This window comes from Aphelocoma coerulescens, chromosome 1A (assembly GCF_041296385.1).
Source record: "Aphelocoma coerulescens isolate FSJ_1873_10779 chromosome 1A, UR_Acoe_1.0, whole genome shotgun sequence".
NCBI lineage: Eukaryota > Metazoa > Chordata > Aves > Passeriformes > Corvidae > Aphelocoma > Aphelocoma coerulescens.
The window spans coordinates 13,179,786-13,197,953 of NC_091014.1; the positions used below are offsets into that span (position 1 = coordinate 13,179,786).

Consider the following 18,168-nt stretch of genomic DNA (forward strand, 5'->3'; position numbering starts at 1 on the left):
AAAGCAGCAGGTCCATAATATCCAAAGAAAGGATCACTCTGACTCAACTACCTATGCTTGTGATGCTCAAAGAACACATTTACAGAACTTCAATGTTTTTATGCTGCAAATACCTAGATTAACTACTGGGCCAAAATTTTTCGAGTTTCAAAATGACACTAAACAAAAGTCTCAGTAAATAACTACATTGATATTAGGTTTTCTGGGAGATACCAAGCATCAACCTAATTTATCACTTAATTTCAATTAATCTGTTTTGTGTTCTGCCATTAACTAGCTTGACAAATGGACTATGATAATAGGAGCACGTAATTTGTGTTAGCTTTCTTTTGCAGTTACCCTTCTTACACAGGCAAAGAGTGAACCACATTAAACTCAACAAACTGGGCTTGTTCACTAAATGCAGTGCAGAATGAGGTGTCATCATCTTTCCTTTGCCCAAGAAAGGGGAATCAGATAAACACTGTTCATGTGAGTACCCATTCCCTACCTGGGAGCAGTAGGAAACTAAAACAGCTGGGAAATTCCCTCACTGTACTGCATCTTCCCATTGTATCATCTCATTTCCATACCCTTCAGATTGAAAACCAGCTCCACTAATACTGAAGTCTCAAATTACTTAAATATCATATAACAGCATATTTAGTCAGAAAATGAAAAATAATTTCTCTGTGTTCAAGGGTGTGTAGAGGTTAAACCTCAAAATAAGCCACTACACGTGCTAGCTTTCATTCCATTTTACAATTTGCTCCAACATACTAACCAAAACTCGGGGTATTCAAATGCAATACAATACTGACATGCTCTTCACATTTTATCTCCAAGTATCACCAAACATCAAAAACTCACTCTGTTCACTTGCTAATACAAATGATTCTGGTGTTCTTTCTGGGAGCGGGGGAGAGGAATCTTCACTAGCATCAGCATCTAAATCAAATATGACATTTAGATAAGTTAAAAAACACAGATTTTTCTCCTAGACTTTTAGAAGTTGATCTTTTCATATATGAGATAACTCTAAACTTGGTATAAAATCTAAAGCAAAAGATAAACTTGTTCTAAGTATTATTAAACATTTTGGTTTACCACAGTAACGCCGTGGAGCAACTTCATCTAACAACATTAACTTCACATTAAGGGCGTAGGATCAGTTTGAGTGTTATGCAAGAAAACAAAGCATTTTCAGTCTAAATAATTTGGAGGAAAAAAACCCTCAGTAACTCAGTAACTCTAAAGAATAATTTTTCTTCATTCTTTCAGGTCTCAGTTTTGCTCCCCAAGTCCATGTTGAGGCTCACTGGCTCCCACACCACTGATATAAACTAGTTAAACAGCCTGGTGCAAGGTTTACTAGGCAGAAGGGTAAATAGGAGCCAGAGGAGATGGCTACTGTTGATGCCAATACCACATCCTGTCCCCAGTCTGTTCCCTCTCACCTCCCAGGGGTGTACGAGCACAAGCTATTCTGGCAGCAAAAGCCCCTCTCTGACCTGCTAAGAAATCTGGAGTGGTAATTAAAGGTTTAAAACAATTTAAAATAGCTGCTGCCATAAGAAATCTCATCTGACCACTGTACTCTGCACAGGATTCAAAAATAGGAAGACACATTTCAAGTAGTAAAGCCATGAAGCTTGAGCTGCCAGCATGCCCAGCTGCTGCAGGGACAGAATTCCATCAGTTTCTACAAGTCAGCGTGTTCCAAGTGACTTCTGAGACCTGCTCCATCTCAAGTTTACTATACAGCACAAGAAAACCATTAACAGAAAGGGCCTCTATCAAACCAGGAAGTAAAGTCACCATGGATATGCACTAACTGAAAGTGAGCTTTTAGGGTTTTGTTTTGGGTGTTGTTGATGTTTTATTGTTCTCTTTGGTTTTTTTTTCCTTTTACCTCAGGGTACAACTACTTTTCACTGCATTTGAATGAAAAAGAGGATTTAACTGTGTGGTAAGATCATGTACACCAGCAGCTATGGTTAGGCAATTAGGGTGCTGGTAAGTTCACAGACAAGTTTCACTGGTGATTGCAGCCACATTCCCAGCTTCAGATAGAAGAGTCCTAAGCCAGAATGAAAATGAGAAAGCCACTGTAAACAGGGTTTAGGATCACTGGTGCAAAGTGATCGAACCCTATATTCTTGAGTCCCAGAGGGATTACAAGACCTGCAACCAGAACAGAAAATGGGAAGCGTTCACTATCATACAAAGCAGGAAGAGATGCACCCTTAATAACAAGAGATAAATGATAAAAAAATTAATGCTAGAATTTTAATCAATTCCTGTGAAATTATCAACATACCAGCAGCACAAAGGCTGTAACTGTTATTTCAAGACGTTTCTGATACACAGTTACATGAATCAAATTCTATAGTGACATTTCTCCAATTCTTTATCAGATTTATGACATATCATTTTATTTGCACGTTCTTATAGCATCTACATAATGAGATGCACAGAGAGGTGGTAATTTTCAAACAGTGTGATAAACAATAATTGCTCTGGGAAAGAAGAAAAAAATTCTGGCTAAAAGGTAAAATACAATAGCCTGCAAATCTATAAAACAAATACAAGGAAGACTGCTTGCAAAGTTGAAATAGCTATGACAAAAGGACATTGTCAGCTCTGCAGAGCATCTTTTAAGTCACAGCATTAAAAATACACATGTATGTGCAAGTATTGTCCTGTGTTTACATATAATGTCACAATCTACAGGTACAGTTTATATCAAGATCTATAGAAACAGATTGTTTTTAAGGCTGCAAAACAGTTCACATCTCTGGATATATGACTTTTGGTGAACATTTAGTTCACAAAGCTGGTATTTTCAATTCAGCTGGTTCTGCATCTTGCATCATACACTGAGCCCCATTTCACTTCAGAAATTCATGAAGTCTGCACAGGCTCCTGAGGTGAGGCCATCACTGTAAGCAGCTCCAAGCACAAGAGTCTGAGCTGAATCCAGAAGTTCATGCTCTTCCTTCAGCTCCACAGCCTTACTTCTTGTTTTGTTGGACTTTGCTCAAGCAGTTACTGAGGCCTAATCTACTCTTCCCAGCTCTGTCCTCCATCTGCTCTAAGTGTGCCAGCCTGACTGAAATCTGTACCCATATGTTTTGGGACCCTTTTGCCTTCAATAAACAACGTTCTAACTTGAAAATGTTAGAACTTGAAACTTTCACCAAAAAAAATTCAAAAAAAGTAGTAAAAGATAAAAAGCCACTAAATAATTTTCAAAGTGCTAATAAAGCATAACTTGGATTTTTAGATGAACAGCCCTATTAGCTTGTCACCCCCAGCCATGTACAGAAGAAGAGGAAAGCACAGCTAAATATTTACAACACTATTAAAATGCAGGAGCCAAATCATGAGCAACTTCAAAGACCAACACAGTGAATGAGGTTACATCTACATTTTTAGGAACAGCACATCAACCAATAAGCATGAAATTGTTATGTATTTGCACAAGCCTGTTGAAAATGCTTTGACTAGTCAATCCCCAATTATTATAGACACTTCCATGAAACTGGGTGTAGAGAAAAAATATGCACCAAATAATAACACAAACCTACAATTACATACAAACCTACAGGAAGGCATTATAAATAAAGCATTAAACAAATACTCACAATAAAGCTCACAGTACAGCTTTTGAAGCAGCTAATCATGGTCTGTAGTACCTTACACCAAAAACAGCTCACATGCAATTTGAAAGCTGTTAGGAAAAGAGTTGTGCCCTCTCTGAAGCTGCCATACTGCATTGATTAAATTACATTTAGAAAATTGCGTTGCAAAGAAATTTGTGTTGTCCAACTCCACAGATGCAGCTAGATAAAGAGCAGCACTTCTGAACCTCAATGAAACCTACCTTTGCCATCTTCAGAACATGTTACAGCTGTTAAGTCTTGCCTAGCAATAGACATTGGCAATACTTTTCTGGCAGAAATGTTTTCAGTATTAGTGGCAGCAGAGACTGTGGCACTTGCGGTTGACACATTGGACGCGCTTTTGCTCATGGCTCCGTCAAAGTTCATCTCATCCGTGTCAGAATCATCTGAATGGAGAGGATTAGTAAAACAGAGGGGTGCTCGAACAGAAAGAGGAGTATGATCAACAGTATCACTGGAAGGATGTTCAACTGGGGTGTTTGATACTAGAGAGAGAGTTTTAACACCGTGACACAAGGTGTCTGAAGACAACTCTTCAGACACGGACGTACGCAGTGCATTTTCAGGCCCATGTAGTGACCATGTGGCATGTCCCTTTTCTGCCAGAGGCAGACGATCTGGTCTGGGTGGGGTGTCAGACACCTGCTGACTCTGCAGACTTTCTGGTGAAGGTATTAAGGCTGTATTAGACTGTGGCATGCTGTATTCCATACATGAGTTTTGAGGAGCATCTACAAATGAATCCCCTGAAATCTGTTCCTGTGGCTTGAAGTTCTTATCAATTACACAGGATGACACAGGCTTAATTTTAATTGCATGTCCCCTGTTCAACAGGGAGTTCCCATCAAAGCTTCGTGGTCCCTCCTGAAGAGGTACCTTCTTGATCTCAAAACTTAAGTTGCGCTCCAGCCTCTTCTCTGCGTATTCGCTGGGTTCATTCTTCCCTGAATGTTCTGTGGACTTATTATAATTCTCGTTGAGGTCTGTTGAATGCTCTGATGAAACCATGTGCAAAACTGGCTTTGGATGGTATCTGTCATTGTCCTGCCACACCGTAGTGACTGTTGGATAAGCTGATGGGGGAGATGGTGTTAGGATTGGTGGTACTGGTTGAGGCTCTGGAGGCTGCAAGATTTCTTCTTTAGCATCTCCTTCTACAAGGCAACTGCAAAACAACCAAAACACAATTGTCTGAATTTTCTGGATTTTGACAAGATTTTAGATACCTATCCATCTCCTTCTGCAGTAGTTAATGCTGTCATACCAATATCAAACTCCACACGGAGCTTCCACTGCACACGGACAATGGTTATAGAATATGACTAGTGGGGCAGGCAAGAATTAAGTCAACACACTCAAAATGTCTTTCAGGATATCACAAAAACATTCATTCAGGCCACAACTAATCCTCACTAATAGCTCAAAGATTGCTCACATCCTTTCCCAGAAGTGTTATTTCAACAACGCTGCAAGACAGGCCCTCTTGTGGCAGCATTTCACTACATTTTTCCTTAAGTGGCTCAGAGAAACTTGGCATATGGAATTCAAATTTCAATAAAGCCAAGAAAGATTTCTTAAAAAAAAAAATCCTTCAACCCACCTAACGCTGAATATTTTCCTTCAATTTTATTTTTCTGCACATGCCCGAGAGGATTTTATTTTTACATTTGTGTATTTAATAGTCTCTGCATAGTCGCAAACCAAATTTAGCCAACATGAGGTACATACAACATAAAAAATATTCACAGTAGAATACATGATCCAAATCACAGTGCATATTAGTGAGACCACAGCACTTACAACTGCAGTTTATCTCAAGCTACTTACAAGGAGAAGTTCTTCAAGCATATGGTCAGATTAGATCCAGAGTAGTTGACTACAAACATTTAGCATACCTGATGAAGGCATTTTTATCATTTCCATTCCTTTAAAAATCCAGGAGGACCTGGACAAGCTCGAGAGGTGGGCCCATTAGAACATCATCAGGTTCAACAAAGCCAAGTGCAAGGTGCTGCACCTGGGTTGGGGCAGCCCCCGATGTCCACATAGGCTGGGGATTGAACAGACTGAGAGCAGTCCTGTGGCAAAGGACTTGGGGGTGCTGGTGGAGGAGAAGCTGGACATAACCCAGCAGTGTGCACTCACAGTCCAGAAACCAACTGTGTCCTGGGCTGCATCCAAAGCAGAATGGCTAGCAGGTGGAAGGAGGGAATTCTACTCTGCCTCTATACTTTGCTCTCATGAGACCCTCCAGCATAAGAAGGACCATACAATTGCACAAGAACTCTGTCTACAAGAGAAAGGCATCAGACAGGCTTTCATTATTTGTCTGCATGCCACAAGACAAGCAAAATCAAAGTAATACTATTGGCTCCCATACTTCCAAACCATGCCTAAGAAGGACTCAGCCAGTGCAAATTCTTGAGACTATCATGACATGTAGGAAAAAAACCTAAACCAAAAAAAGCCCAGGGACTGTCTCACAATTGAGTCTTGTAGAGAACTAAAAGCACACCTGACTTGGGACAGGCTACAGCATGTGTTTCACCCTTGTGACTTTGTTAGCACCGAGCTATAGCAGTATGGGTTGAAGAACCAAAATCTTTATACAAGGGATTCCCGTACTAAAGAGAACCATTTGGATTCTCAGTTTGTGAAAATTCTAACCTCCTGAAGTACTGCAAGCTTCCCAGCCTTCCAAATTATCTTCTAAAAGTTTCTGTATCTTTGCATCTGGAAAACCCCAGATTCCCTTGCAGTTCTGGGTGATCTCTTCCATTTTCTGCCTGACTCCTGTCACAAAGAGTTGGGCCTCAAATTCCTTCTCTTCCTCTCCTCCCTCCACTTGTATATTGCTGTTTTTCTTTACATTAAAACAGGGGGAATACAAAGCACAGCAATGCAATTTAACAGAAGTCATTTAGGAGCTCTCGCCTCTAGATGTTGAAAAATGAATAAGCTTGAGAGTAAGTTGTTTGCCTGAATTAGTAAAGATAAGACAGTAAAGGGGGGATGTAAGTCTTGCTCCAATTTAATACACACTAAGGACAGGAGAATTCCCTCCTCTTGGATTTCTCTCCTCTGTTCCGAATGGGGGAGGGGAACACAGGGAGGGAGACAGAGTGAGTGCACTTGCACAAATGTTTACATGCCCTCTTTTACCAGCAGTGATGCTCATCAGTAATCTCCACTAAATCCTCCTACTGAAAATCATGGTTTTCCCTTATTGACCTGATTTTCCTGACCCGGAGTTGTTTGCAATCAGCAAAACTAATTTCTTACCTGGTACAGACCTAACATTAACCATTACAATTAGCTGAAGGAGCAAATCAGCATTAAACTAGATATAACAACGTTATAGTCGCCCCAAGACAGTCCACAATACCAGTCAAAATTCATTAAGTTCTTTACCAATTACAATGAAATCACTCTACCCTTTGATCCACTGGTAAACAGAGCCCCACGTGTATTCAAGCACTTCCCTTAGATGTATCCATAGAACTGATGATACAGGAAATGCTGCACAAATCAGCAACCCAAAAGCTGATTAAACAACTTCCTCCTATACAGAACTACTACAACGTTCCCCATTACATTTGAAGTTCAATGCCATTCCTTCACTCTTAAATGAGAGCTTACAGTGAAGAAATTAGAAATTACTTCCCAAAATCATTCTTTGCATTATTAAAATTGAAGGATATCTGTCCTCAGCAACTGAGATGCCCAAATAGCATTCTAATGTATTTTTTCTCTTTAAATTAGGAAACATGCCACTAGGTAACATTTTTTCCATTTTACTGACATTTTTAATATTACTATTTCACATGTTCTGCATTGCAAATAATGTTTTTGTCTGTTTCTACACAGCAGAAGTATTAGGATATGTACACATTCAGAAGATCTCTGTTTGGCAGTAGTTTTTTCTAAAACTTTTGTGAATCTTGGGTATTTTGGGCTGCTGCATAATGCTGTCTTTGGGTATGTCCCTCAACAGCTGTGCTCCAGAGACATTTCTGCCCCCAGAGGCAGAAAATTATCTGAACACGAACTACTAATACTATTGAAAACAACAGGAGGCAGTAAAACCAGCTTAATTTAAAATACCAGGAAACTAACATAAAGCTCATGAAAGAGGAATTTGAGACAGAAAAGAGCCAGTGAACCAAAGAAAGCCAGGCCATTCAAGTAAGAGAAGTAAGCTTTCCTGTATTAGACCTTTAAATAAACACATACATTTGCAAAATCTCACTGTGTGATAAAAAAAATAGAAAGCTTTGTCATGACTCAGCCTTGAAGTGCCTCTTCAGATACAACTGCTCCTGATTATCCTGGAATGCCACTACCTCGGCACTTCCTCATTTACAGCTGGATATGGAATGTCCCTGGGTGATCGAGGCAGCTTTTTCATACACTTTTACTGCCACACAGCCTGAGCAACTGAGGCAGTGCCCTAGTGCCAGTGGCTTCTCAGGTGTCAGGTAAACCATGAATTAGGCAATAACAACTTTTTAAAATTATTTGTCATAGTAACAATTGCACACCATTTGTCAATTTGTACTATGATTTGTCAAAAGAAAAAAGCCTTACCACAGCTTTCCACCAAAAATGTATACATGAAAAAAGCCATTTATTGCTTTCTCTGCAATACATTACAAATTTTTAGAATGTTTTAAAATCTAAGCCATTCTACTCCTAATGGAAAAGAGCTATATTATTAAAACTGTGCACAATAGGTTCAGATTTAAATGAAACTTGGCCAGTGTTCAAAAGAAAAAAGCCTTAAGTAATCCATGGTTATTCTATGCAGCATACTGTAGGGTGTTTCAAATAAAAGAGTGATGCCAAGGTCATGGAATGCAGCTGCTATGAGCAACCAAAAATAGATAGCAAGCTCTACATCCTCCCTCATAATTAAAATAGGAAAATTAAACTCAACATAAGCAGGCTGATGCTAGACAACCACATTATTCTACTTTAGCATTAAATCACTGCCATCCACGTGAAAGAAAAGCTGCAGTCCAGTGAGTGAAGTTGTTGCAAATGTACTACAAATAATTTATATAAAAGTACAACGAATTCATAAAAATAACCAACTGGTGAATTTATCTTTAAAAATTTACTTAGCAAGGCTTTTTGGTTTTTTTTGATTGTGGCATACAAATTAGAGACAGCTCACTAAGAAGGAACACCCAATCAATAAGTTTTATCTTAGCTTTGCAGGAGATGCAAAGAGATGGTTTGCAGGGCACATAACCCTGGAAATGTATTTACTATCATTAGACTTAAGTTCAAAGAGAATCTGATGAGAAGTTAAACTGCTGCAGTATTTCACCTTTTCTCCTTCAGACAGCAGCACGTAGCTCTTCATTACACTGCATACAAAAAAGCTGTTACATCATCTTTGCTTTTTGTGATTTTGTCTAAGTTTATGCTTTGATTTCAAACTGCATTTGAACTTGAAAATAAAAAACATTTTGCAACCAAACCTAACTAAAATAAACCACCTCTTTTTCCAAATACTTTAGAAGCAACTACTAAGCACACAAATATTTCAAGGACTAATACTTAAAAGGTATTAAGGTGCTCCCTCTGAATTCTGATGCATCAGTCACGCAAAATCAAGTACAGTCCTAAACGTAAATTTAAAACTTAGGGTTTTTGCAGTCTTATATCTAACAAAGTTAAACCTTACTTATGTCCTCTTCCTACCTTAACCTGAAAATAATTAAACCATGTCTAACAAAGGCTTTCCATCCCCTCAAGTCCTCTGAAGAAAGGTGACTTTCACAAGAATTGATCATCAACTGCCAAGCCAAGCAATTTCTGGAATAAAGTGCTGATGTATGCACTAATGAATTGTTCTTGTTTACCTCTGTAATAATCAAGGAGTAATATTAGAATTTTTTTTATGTTGACATCAAATGGAGAGAGACATTAAGCTAAATTACTACACTCACATATTGTACAGCAAGTTTAATTACATTAAAGCGTTACAAGGTGATAAGAGACTGGAAGGCAATACAATTCCAAAACCTCTGCAAAAAAAAGTATAGCTAGATGCTTCATGGTGAGCTAAGTAAATAAAATACAAATTTAATATCAATATCTATAGCCTAAAGATACTTGTAACTTCCAAGAAGAAAAAGACATAAAAGCAGCCTAGAAAGTATTACTCCTTCCCCAGTACATGCCCAGGCCAAAGCAAGTACTAAAAGGATTAATTATACCTCTCTGAGTAAGCTCCCTACCTTGCATGGTAAAAGTCTTTAATGAAATCTCATCCTTTACATGATAGTTTACATGATATTAGCTGCACTTTCACAGGAAGAGATCTTCAAGTTTAAAGAAGATACTGAGATGATTTCATGACAATATCACAAACAGAACAAGAGAGAGTGAGAAAGCCACCTTCACAGAAAAATTCTGCCATGTCCTGAGTGGTTAGCCAGAGGAAAGGGCTGCAGAGGAGATGTCACCATCATCCAGCAGACTAGAGGCCATCAGAAAAAAATCAACAGGCATCATAAACTTTACTGTCTAAGCAAACATGGCTCAGTCTGGTAATAATATGGAAAACAAGCACCCTGAGGCCAAGGAATAAAAACCAACTTTTCTCCTGCTCAGTCAGGATCATCTCAGGCAAGTTCATCTGAAACCAAGCTGGCCTACAGTATTCTGCTCTATCAGTCCCTGTAGCCCTTTTTGTTTTAGAAAACAAAGCAAATGTTAAACCTTCCCATAAAAAAAAATGCAGCTTACTTTACTAAATACACATTCTGAAGCCATCTACAACACAGAATGTAAAGAATTTAAAAGCCTGCTTTCTTTTCAAAAATAGTAGCTTTAGCAACTTGCTTGTAACTTCTTCAGAGACAGTGCATGTAAAACTCAAGTACACATTTGGCTGGCAACATAAAAATGTTGCCTTCTGCATATGGGGATTAAATTAGAATGTTTCACTGATTCTGCTCTCCCATCCTCCCCAGGAAAAGTATGTTAACCTATGCCAAAACATCCACAGTACACAAAACCTGGCTCTATGTCCTGACTGAATCAGGCTGTAGATTTGTAAAATTATCCCCCACATCAAGAAAAAAACATGCTCATTAGTGGGTATTTTGAGCAGATGTGACTAATAGCAAATAAAGTCTTTCCTCAGAAGCATCTTCCAGGAGGGGTTTAATTAATTGTTTTTCAGAAATAATCTCCATTTTAGAAAGACAACAGCTTTGCTAAAAGCTCACCTCTAAGAAACCAATCTGCCTGCCAGTGCTGGCAGATGGGGAAGTATGAGTTTATGGAAACAGGCCCAGAAAAACCCCAGGCTTTAAGGGGAGATTAAAAGATTTTAACTTAATGCAGCAAGTAAAGAACAATGCAGTGCAGATAAGACAGATGTGTGCTTAAACATGAATTATGTGAATTATACACATGTTAATATTACATTAATATATAAAAATGATAAAACCTAAGGTACGCCTAAGATTATTTCAAGGAACACTAGTAAGGAAATTACCTGTTAGACAGAAATCATATTTCTAAGATCAGTGATGAAGTTTCAAGGACTTGGAACTCATCATGAACACAGGTTAACTAACTCCTCTGTCATCATCTTAATCTACATAATTGAATACAATCACATTACCATCAATCCAAATAAGGTAAAAAATGTATTGCCTACATAGCACCAACCATGTAATTTGTTTGTAAAAAGCCCCAACTCACTTCCATCTCTTTCTTTCTTTATTTCAAAGGAATTATACTTTACTTTAAAGGTTATGCAAGAATATCAGCTGGCTGGTGGTTTGTTGTGTCATTCTACAACTTTAGGAAGCCCAAGCACTCACCTTATGTCTATTTAACTACAGGCAATGTAACACCTGCCAATGTAACACTATAGGCAAGATCACCTGCCAAAGGCCCCTATAAGCCCTCCACAAGCCAGCTGGGGGGCTTGGACACCTAGCTCAGGAGAGTTGCTTCTTTAGCTGTCTTAACACTTGGGTTGGGTACCCATTTTAGGCTGATGAATCTGTTGGTTCAGATTTAGTTTTGGCTTCTGTAAAGCTATGTCTATGCATTTTAAGAGCTAGAGAAGATTTTCTTTTTCCTCTGCTGAATGAAAGGATTGGTGAGACCAGTTCTCAATAATATCAGTATTTGGTTGCTATACTCTAGTCAAAAGCAGTACTTGTCTGAGATTTTTCTGGAATACATGGGTATGTTCCACTACGGTTTTGTCTCCAAAAATGAGGGTTCAGTCATTATTTGAGTCTGTTTTAAGTTTGTTTTGCTATATCACCTAGCAGAATTAAAACACAAGTAGATCTAACGTATCTGACTAGTAAAAGTGTATGCTTGTCTACTCACAGATAATCATTGCAAGGTTGGTATATTTAAACACAGACTTCACAAAGATATTGTAGCTTATATTTAGAGTCAATCACAAGACTCCTATTTACATTATGTAGATTTCTATTTATAAACACAACATACTCATCTTAAGTCTTTAAGGTATCAGTAGCTTTATTCTACTTTTTATTAATCTTTCAGCTTAAAATAGTGTATGAACACAGTTAACTACCTGCGGGTCCTTGGAGGCTTTGGTGGAGGAGAATCCTGTTTCTCAGCATCTGAAGAACTGACAGCATTTTCTGTATTATTTTCATCCTGATTAAAAGAAAAAAGGGTATTTTTACTCATGGCTGTAAAGCTGATACATACTATATTTGAACTGGAAGGCCCAAAGATCTGTAATGACACTTTGCAATAATATATAACAATATGACCTATTTTTGGCTATCATATAGAGATCACTTTCAAAACTCTTCTAAAAAAATAATTTTGTGAATTTATCTTGTGTATCCAACTTCAAATTTTTCTGACTGAAGATTTCTGTCTGCTTTCCATTGAACAACCCATTACAGAAAATACTCAAAAACTGATCTTCCTTTACTAGTGAGCAAGCTCTCATACACCTTCCCAATTATTCATGTTGAATAATTAAATTAATAATTGGATAATAAAGCATTTATTTTCCAGTCAAATTATTTTTACTTGTACAATCACTCCAATGAAGATAAGACTAATCTACAGCATAGTAAGAAAATGAAAAGGATCTTACCCACTTGCCACCTAATGCATCAATCTAAAATACTTTCAAATAATCTCCCATTCGTGTACAAGAAAGTTTAATTTACTCAGGAAAGCATATAGATTTTAATTTCACTTTAGGACCATAAATATAAAAGATACATTTTATATATGCATGTATTTATAAATCCATACACACTTACATGTATATACATGTAAAATATTGTGGGTTAACCCTGGCAGGCAGCTAAGCCCCACAAAGCCACTCTCACTCTCATTTACCCACCCCAACCCTGGAAGGGAAAGAGGAACTGCAGGAAAATTCGTGGGTCAAGACAAAATTGTTTAGCAGGCAAAGGAAAAGTGGGAGGAGATAAAAAGAAATCAAACAAGCAATGCTGAAGCAATCACTCATAACCTTCCACAGGTGGGCCTTTGCCAGTTCCTGAAACATGGTTCAGCAATAGCTGCAGCATTAGTTACAAACAACCATCAGCACTGTTTTCAGCACAAATCTAAAACACAGTGCCCCGAGAGTGGCTATGAACAGTATTTAACTACATCCCAGCCACTCAGCAAAAATAAGGAAAAAACCATGTATGTATAAAAATCAAACCAGAACATGCACCAGTCTAAAGCTGACATACCATTTCCAAATGTGTGCCACAGCCAAAGACCCAACAAAATCAAGGAGGAGCTTAGTGTTATCTTAACTTTAATGTTTATTTTACCTAAAGGCTTTTCTTGCAGGAGTTCTCTTTTGAAAAGCAATGTTAAAAAGAACAGCAAACATCCCAAATCAGTGTAATACATTTCAAAGCACAATACCACGCTCAGGCAATGGGGTCTGCTATCTGCCAGCCTACCTGCTGAGACTGGTGACAGAGATTGACCTTCAGTCTTACAGAACAAAAGGGAATTCCCTGTTAAATTTCTGCTTCAGACAGACAGTTGCATTTGAAAGCAGTGAACAATTTTTGCTTTGGAAGATAGACTCTAAGTTGCCTCAACAGTTAACTAACCTCACTTAAATTTAGATTAATTAGTTATATGTTTTAAATTTCCATTACTTGTCTTAAAAGTTACCAAACCACTGTTGGCTACTGTGAAGACTATTATCAAATCCTATTCCTCAGTGTACTAAGTGGACCTTTACCTGTGAAGAAAAAAATTAAATCTTTTTGATCTTTCTTACTGTTTTTCCCTAGCTGCCCCCATTGACTTGCTGTCAAATATAATATTGCACAAGTACTCCAGCAGAAATACCCTATTGTTCCTTAATGAACGGATTGTGTTAGCCCTTTGAGGGAAATTGCACAGGGAGTTCATTGTCCTGCTGACCACTAGCTGTAACTATCAGGGGGTTTTTGGCATAAGATTCAATCAGCAGATAAAAGCCACTCACATTTAAATGAACACAACTGAAGCTCCCACTGCAGTCAATCAAGGTTGGTTGGTTTTAATAGAATCATAGAATGGTTTGTGTTGGAAGGGACCTTCAAAGGCCATTTAGTCCACACCTCCCTGCAATAAGCAGGGACATCTTTAAAAAGATCAAGTTACTCAGAGCCCTGTACAAGCTGGCCTTGAATGTTGTCAGGAATGCCAGGATAGGACATCTACAGCCTCTCTGGGCAACCTGTTCCAGTGTTTCATCACCCTCATCATAAAACATTTCTTCTTTCCATCTAGTCTGCCTGTACCCTCTTTTAATTTAAAACCATTACCCTTTGCTTACTGCAACAGGCCCTGCTAAACAGTCTGTCCCCATCTTTCTTATAAGCCCCATTTAAGTACTGCAAGGTCACAATAAGGTCCCCCTGGAGCCTTCTTTTCTCCAGGCTGAACAATCACAACTCTCTCAGTCTGTCTTCATAGGAGACCTGTGAGTGCTCTGCTCACTCTGTGTCCCTGCTCTGGACTTGCTCCAACAGGTCCGTGTCCTTCCTGGGCTGGGGGCCCCAAAGCTGGATGCAGTAGCCAAGGTGGGGTCTCACAGACATGGAGTACAGAGGCAGAATCACCTCCCTTCACCTGCTGCCCACGCAGCTTTGGATACAGCTACTGACTGGGGAAAAATATGAATGTGGGTTGTTTTTTTTAAAAAAAATTAGTATGTCTGCAATGGTTTGCATCCAGCTTTGAGGTTCCCAGCACAGGAAACATTACCATGGGACATGAACTTCCAACCCAGTGTCCTCTCAAATACGTAAAAAAGCAATCTTCTACTTTTTGACATCAGGTAATGGGTGACAATATGGATCATTTTGCCCTTAACAAACATGGACATTAGGCAGAGAACCATTTTGAAGGCTGGTGCCAAAGATGCTGAGGCTCCCAGTATTCAACAATAAACTGTTTCATGCTTAATGGCTGTGTCGTGTTCCTTCCCACTTCCCCAAGTTGTGCAATGCAAACTGAATTTCTCCCATATGTATTCCTTACTATGGATAGCACTAAATGCATTGGTATTGCACTAAAAAGGCTCCCCTTTTTCATAAGTACTAACAACCAAAGCTAGAAACGAATGCATCCTAAAGAACTGCACCCTGAGAACAGAGCGAGCTGCTGGCCTTACTTCAGCATCACAGCACATCCCAGTTTCATAAGGCAGAAAGACACCAGAGAGAGGGAGACTCCACAGGAGTTCCTCCCCCTCACCACCTTCTCCATCCTACAACAGATCAGAAAAGTCTCCCAAGTTCAGTTCTACCAGCACAGAAGTTTTCAGGAACACATTTCTTATTTATGCACTCAGTTTTCTAAAGGGTATTGGCAAGGGAAAGGGTGTGCCTGTTGGCTCTAGACTAACTTGTCCAGAAAACAAACCAGCAGCTGCATCTCTGTCCTTCTATGTTTTGTAATGTGAAGTGTTTGTGAACAGAATGTTTCCTGAGATATGCTTTTCTCACAGGCAGAAGAAAAAGCTTATTAAAGAAGCTAACATATGTCAAAGCTTTTTAAAACTCCATGTATACACTAAGTAGCTGTTCCTAGTTGAGACAGGCAGAAGTAGCTGAAAATGGACTGCCATTTATACTCCTGGTAATAGGTAATAAAACATATGTATAATCCTTTCAAAAATGTATATAAACTTAAATGTCCAAGGCATATACAATCACAGAGTTTACAATTCCTTGGGGGGAAAAAAAACGTTAAACCCCCAAACAAACAAAACCCAACAAGAAAACCCGCACACACAAAGTGGTACTTTTAAATTTAACACCAGAAAAGCCAGTGGTTACCCCAACTTTGAACATAGGGAAGGCTTCAGGCAGAGAGGTATTCAAAAGTTTTCACTTGTGCATCAGGTTAAACTCCAGATCCATTCACTTAGTTACACTGAATGAAGAGCAAGAACGATTAGAGGAATTATTGTCACAAAAATAAAAAAGAAAAAGTAGTATTTTGCTACTTTCCTTAATTAGCTCAATGGATTGATGTTTCTGTGAAGGCTTTGTTTCCTTTTAGAGAAGTCATTCCCTGTTACTTGTTCTCAGTTCTATGTTACAAGAAATAGGGAATAACCAGTATTTTGAGTATTTATCACCCTTGAGTGACACCAACTCACAGATTTCCCTGTCATATATCAAAATAAGTGAATAGGCAAACATGCAGAAAAACTAGCATAGAGCAGAAATGAGGAAGCTCAGCTCTGAAAGCGAATATAGGGTATCTCACTGGGATGACTGCATCTGTTGAGAAGAACAGATGGTGGTATTAAGAAAAAGCCTTCCACAGCCTTCCTAAGCACAGCTTATCAACATCAGTCAACACTCCCTTGTTCTCTAGACAGATGTTGCATTCTCAGGCAGAGCACAATTTTTAAAAGTATCAGCTTAGACAAACCAGGACAACATACATAGTTCTCAGGGGTCATCATACAGAATAATGTTTTAAAAATGGATTCACACGTGTGCAGTTCACGAAGTGTTCCATGTAGCACCCTGCTTTCTCCCAGAAGACAACTATCCTACTGTGGCAGGCTTCTCACTGCAACGTGGGTAAACAAAAGAGTAGGATCTTTCCCCAACCTTTGTGTCTATATGTGTCAAATGCTCAACAGTTCAACTTCCTTGGAGTTACTCCCCTGAGGGAGTAGCTACTGAGATCAAGTGAAAATGCTCATAGTTTGGAATTTCTATGTATTCTGTTAAATTGCACATACGTAGACGTGTGCATATCTACCTATGAAAGACTACATTAACAAATGACAAGACCATAAACTCAAATACCTTGAACTGTAGATTACCCCATGTCTACTAAAATGCAGAGTAATTTACGTTCCTGTAGCAATGTAGAGAAACAAGGAATTCTCATGGCAGATGCAGTGTCTGAATCCAGCTTGCTAAGGTAACCCAAACTCTGCTATCACATCCCAAGGGTGGGTCTTCCCCCACCTGCTTCCTCCACTGGCTCAGTCACCAGAGTTGTCACTAACTTCAAGCAAATCATCATAGATTATAGTCTTAGACTGAGATTTCACAGACACTGCCTACCATTCAAAACCGTTTGCCCAGGAACTGCAATTTATCGTTTTCTTTTGGAACTCACAGTGGAAATATTTAACATCATTCAGAAGCTTTCTGTACTGGTAAAATATTGGCAAATTTACTGCAGACTCCTGCAGAAGTAATCTCACGTTTTCCCTTAAAAGGAATTGAGGCATTCTTTTTGCCCTTATCATAAAGCTGCATGGGAATCACTGAGCATCAGTGGATAAAAAGAGAAATACTTCAGATTGAAAAGATGCACTCAAGTGACTCAGATTAAATAAAACATTCCAACAGAGGAAACAAGATAAATGTCTCTGAAGAAATAAAGGATTTTTTAGAATGCTGTGATGACAAAAAATATCCTTCCAAACAGCAAAGAGAATATGAACAGCAAAGTCTTTTCAATTACAGTTTCTAAACCATTAATGTTTCAAATAACAACATTCTTCTTATAGCAGCTGATTCCTCCATGACTTCTAAAAGTGCAGTCAACCACAGCAACAGAACTCTGTCACTTTTACAGCACGAAATGCAAGAGGTACTGGAGAGTTCTAGCAGTGCCAGATTTTGGAGAAAGTGTTTATTAACACAAGCTCCTACTCATGGATAAGGGCAAAACAAGGACTTCCAGTCCTGTAACATGCTTGGTACTGTCAAGAGATAAAATTCAACAAGAAATATTTTTGAAGAGATCGTGAACTTGGTTGTTTGTCTTTTAACCAATTTTCTTTTTCTGACTCCCAAACAGAACATCCAACTTGATGAAATTCCATATGATTCAGACTTTCCAAGACAGCTACAGTTCACTTCAGCTCATGAAGAACCTTCTCAAATAACTCATGAAATATTTTACTGATACAAATCTGACTGATATCTTATCAGATGACCAAGACTAATGATCTCACATATATTTC

General features: G+C 38.6%; 1 protein-coding gene across 2 annotated transcripts in view; it reads right to left on the minus strand.

The window, feature by feature from the left end:
- Nucleotides 1-18,168, minus strand: part of PTPN12 (protein tyrosine phosphatase non-receptor type 12) — a 70,590-nt gene that overhangs the window by 4,080 nt on the left and 48,342 nt on the right. Inside the window, exons 12-14 of one of the 2 annotated variants that reach the window (XM_069035908.1) lie at nt 12,250-12,335; nt 3,866-4,830; nt 850-927 (exon numbers count right to left, since the gene is read on the minus strand). In XM_069035908.1, coding sequence (XP_068892009.1) covers nt 850-927; nt 3,866-4,830; nt 12,250-12,335 — 1,129 coding nt within the window. The remainder of the gene's footprint in view (nt 1-849; nt 928-3,865; nt 4,831-12,249; nt 12,336-18,168) is intronic. The other variant, XM_069035918.1, reaches the window with a different exon arrangement.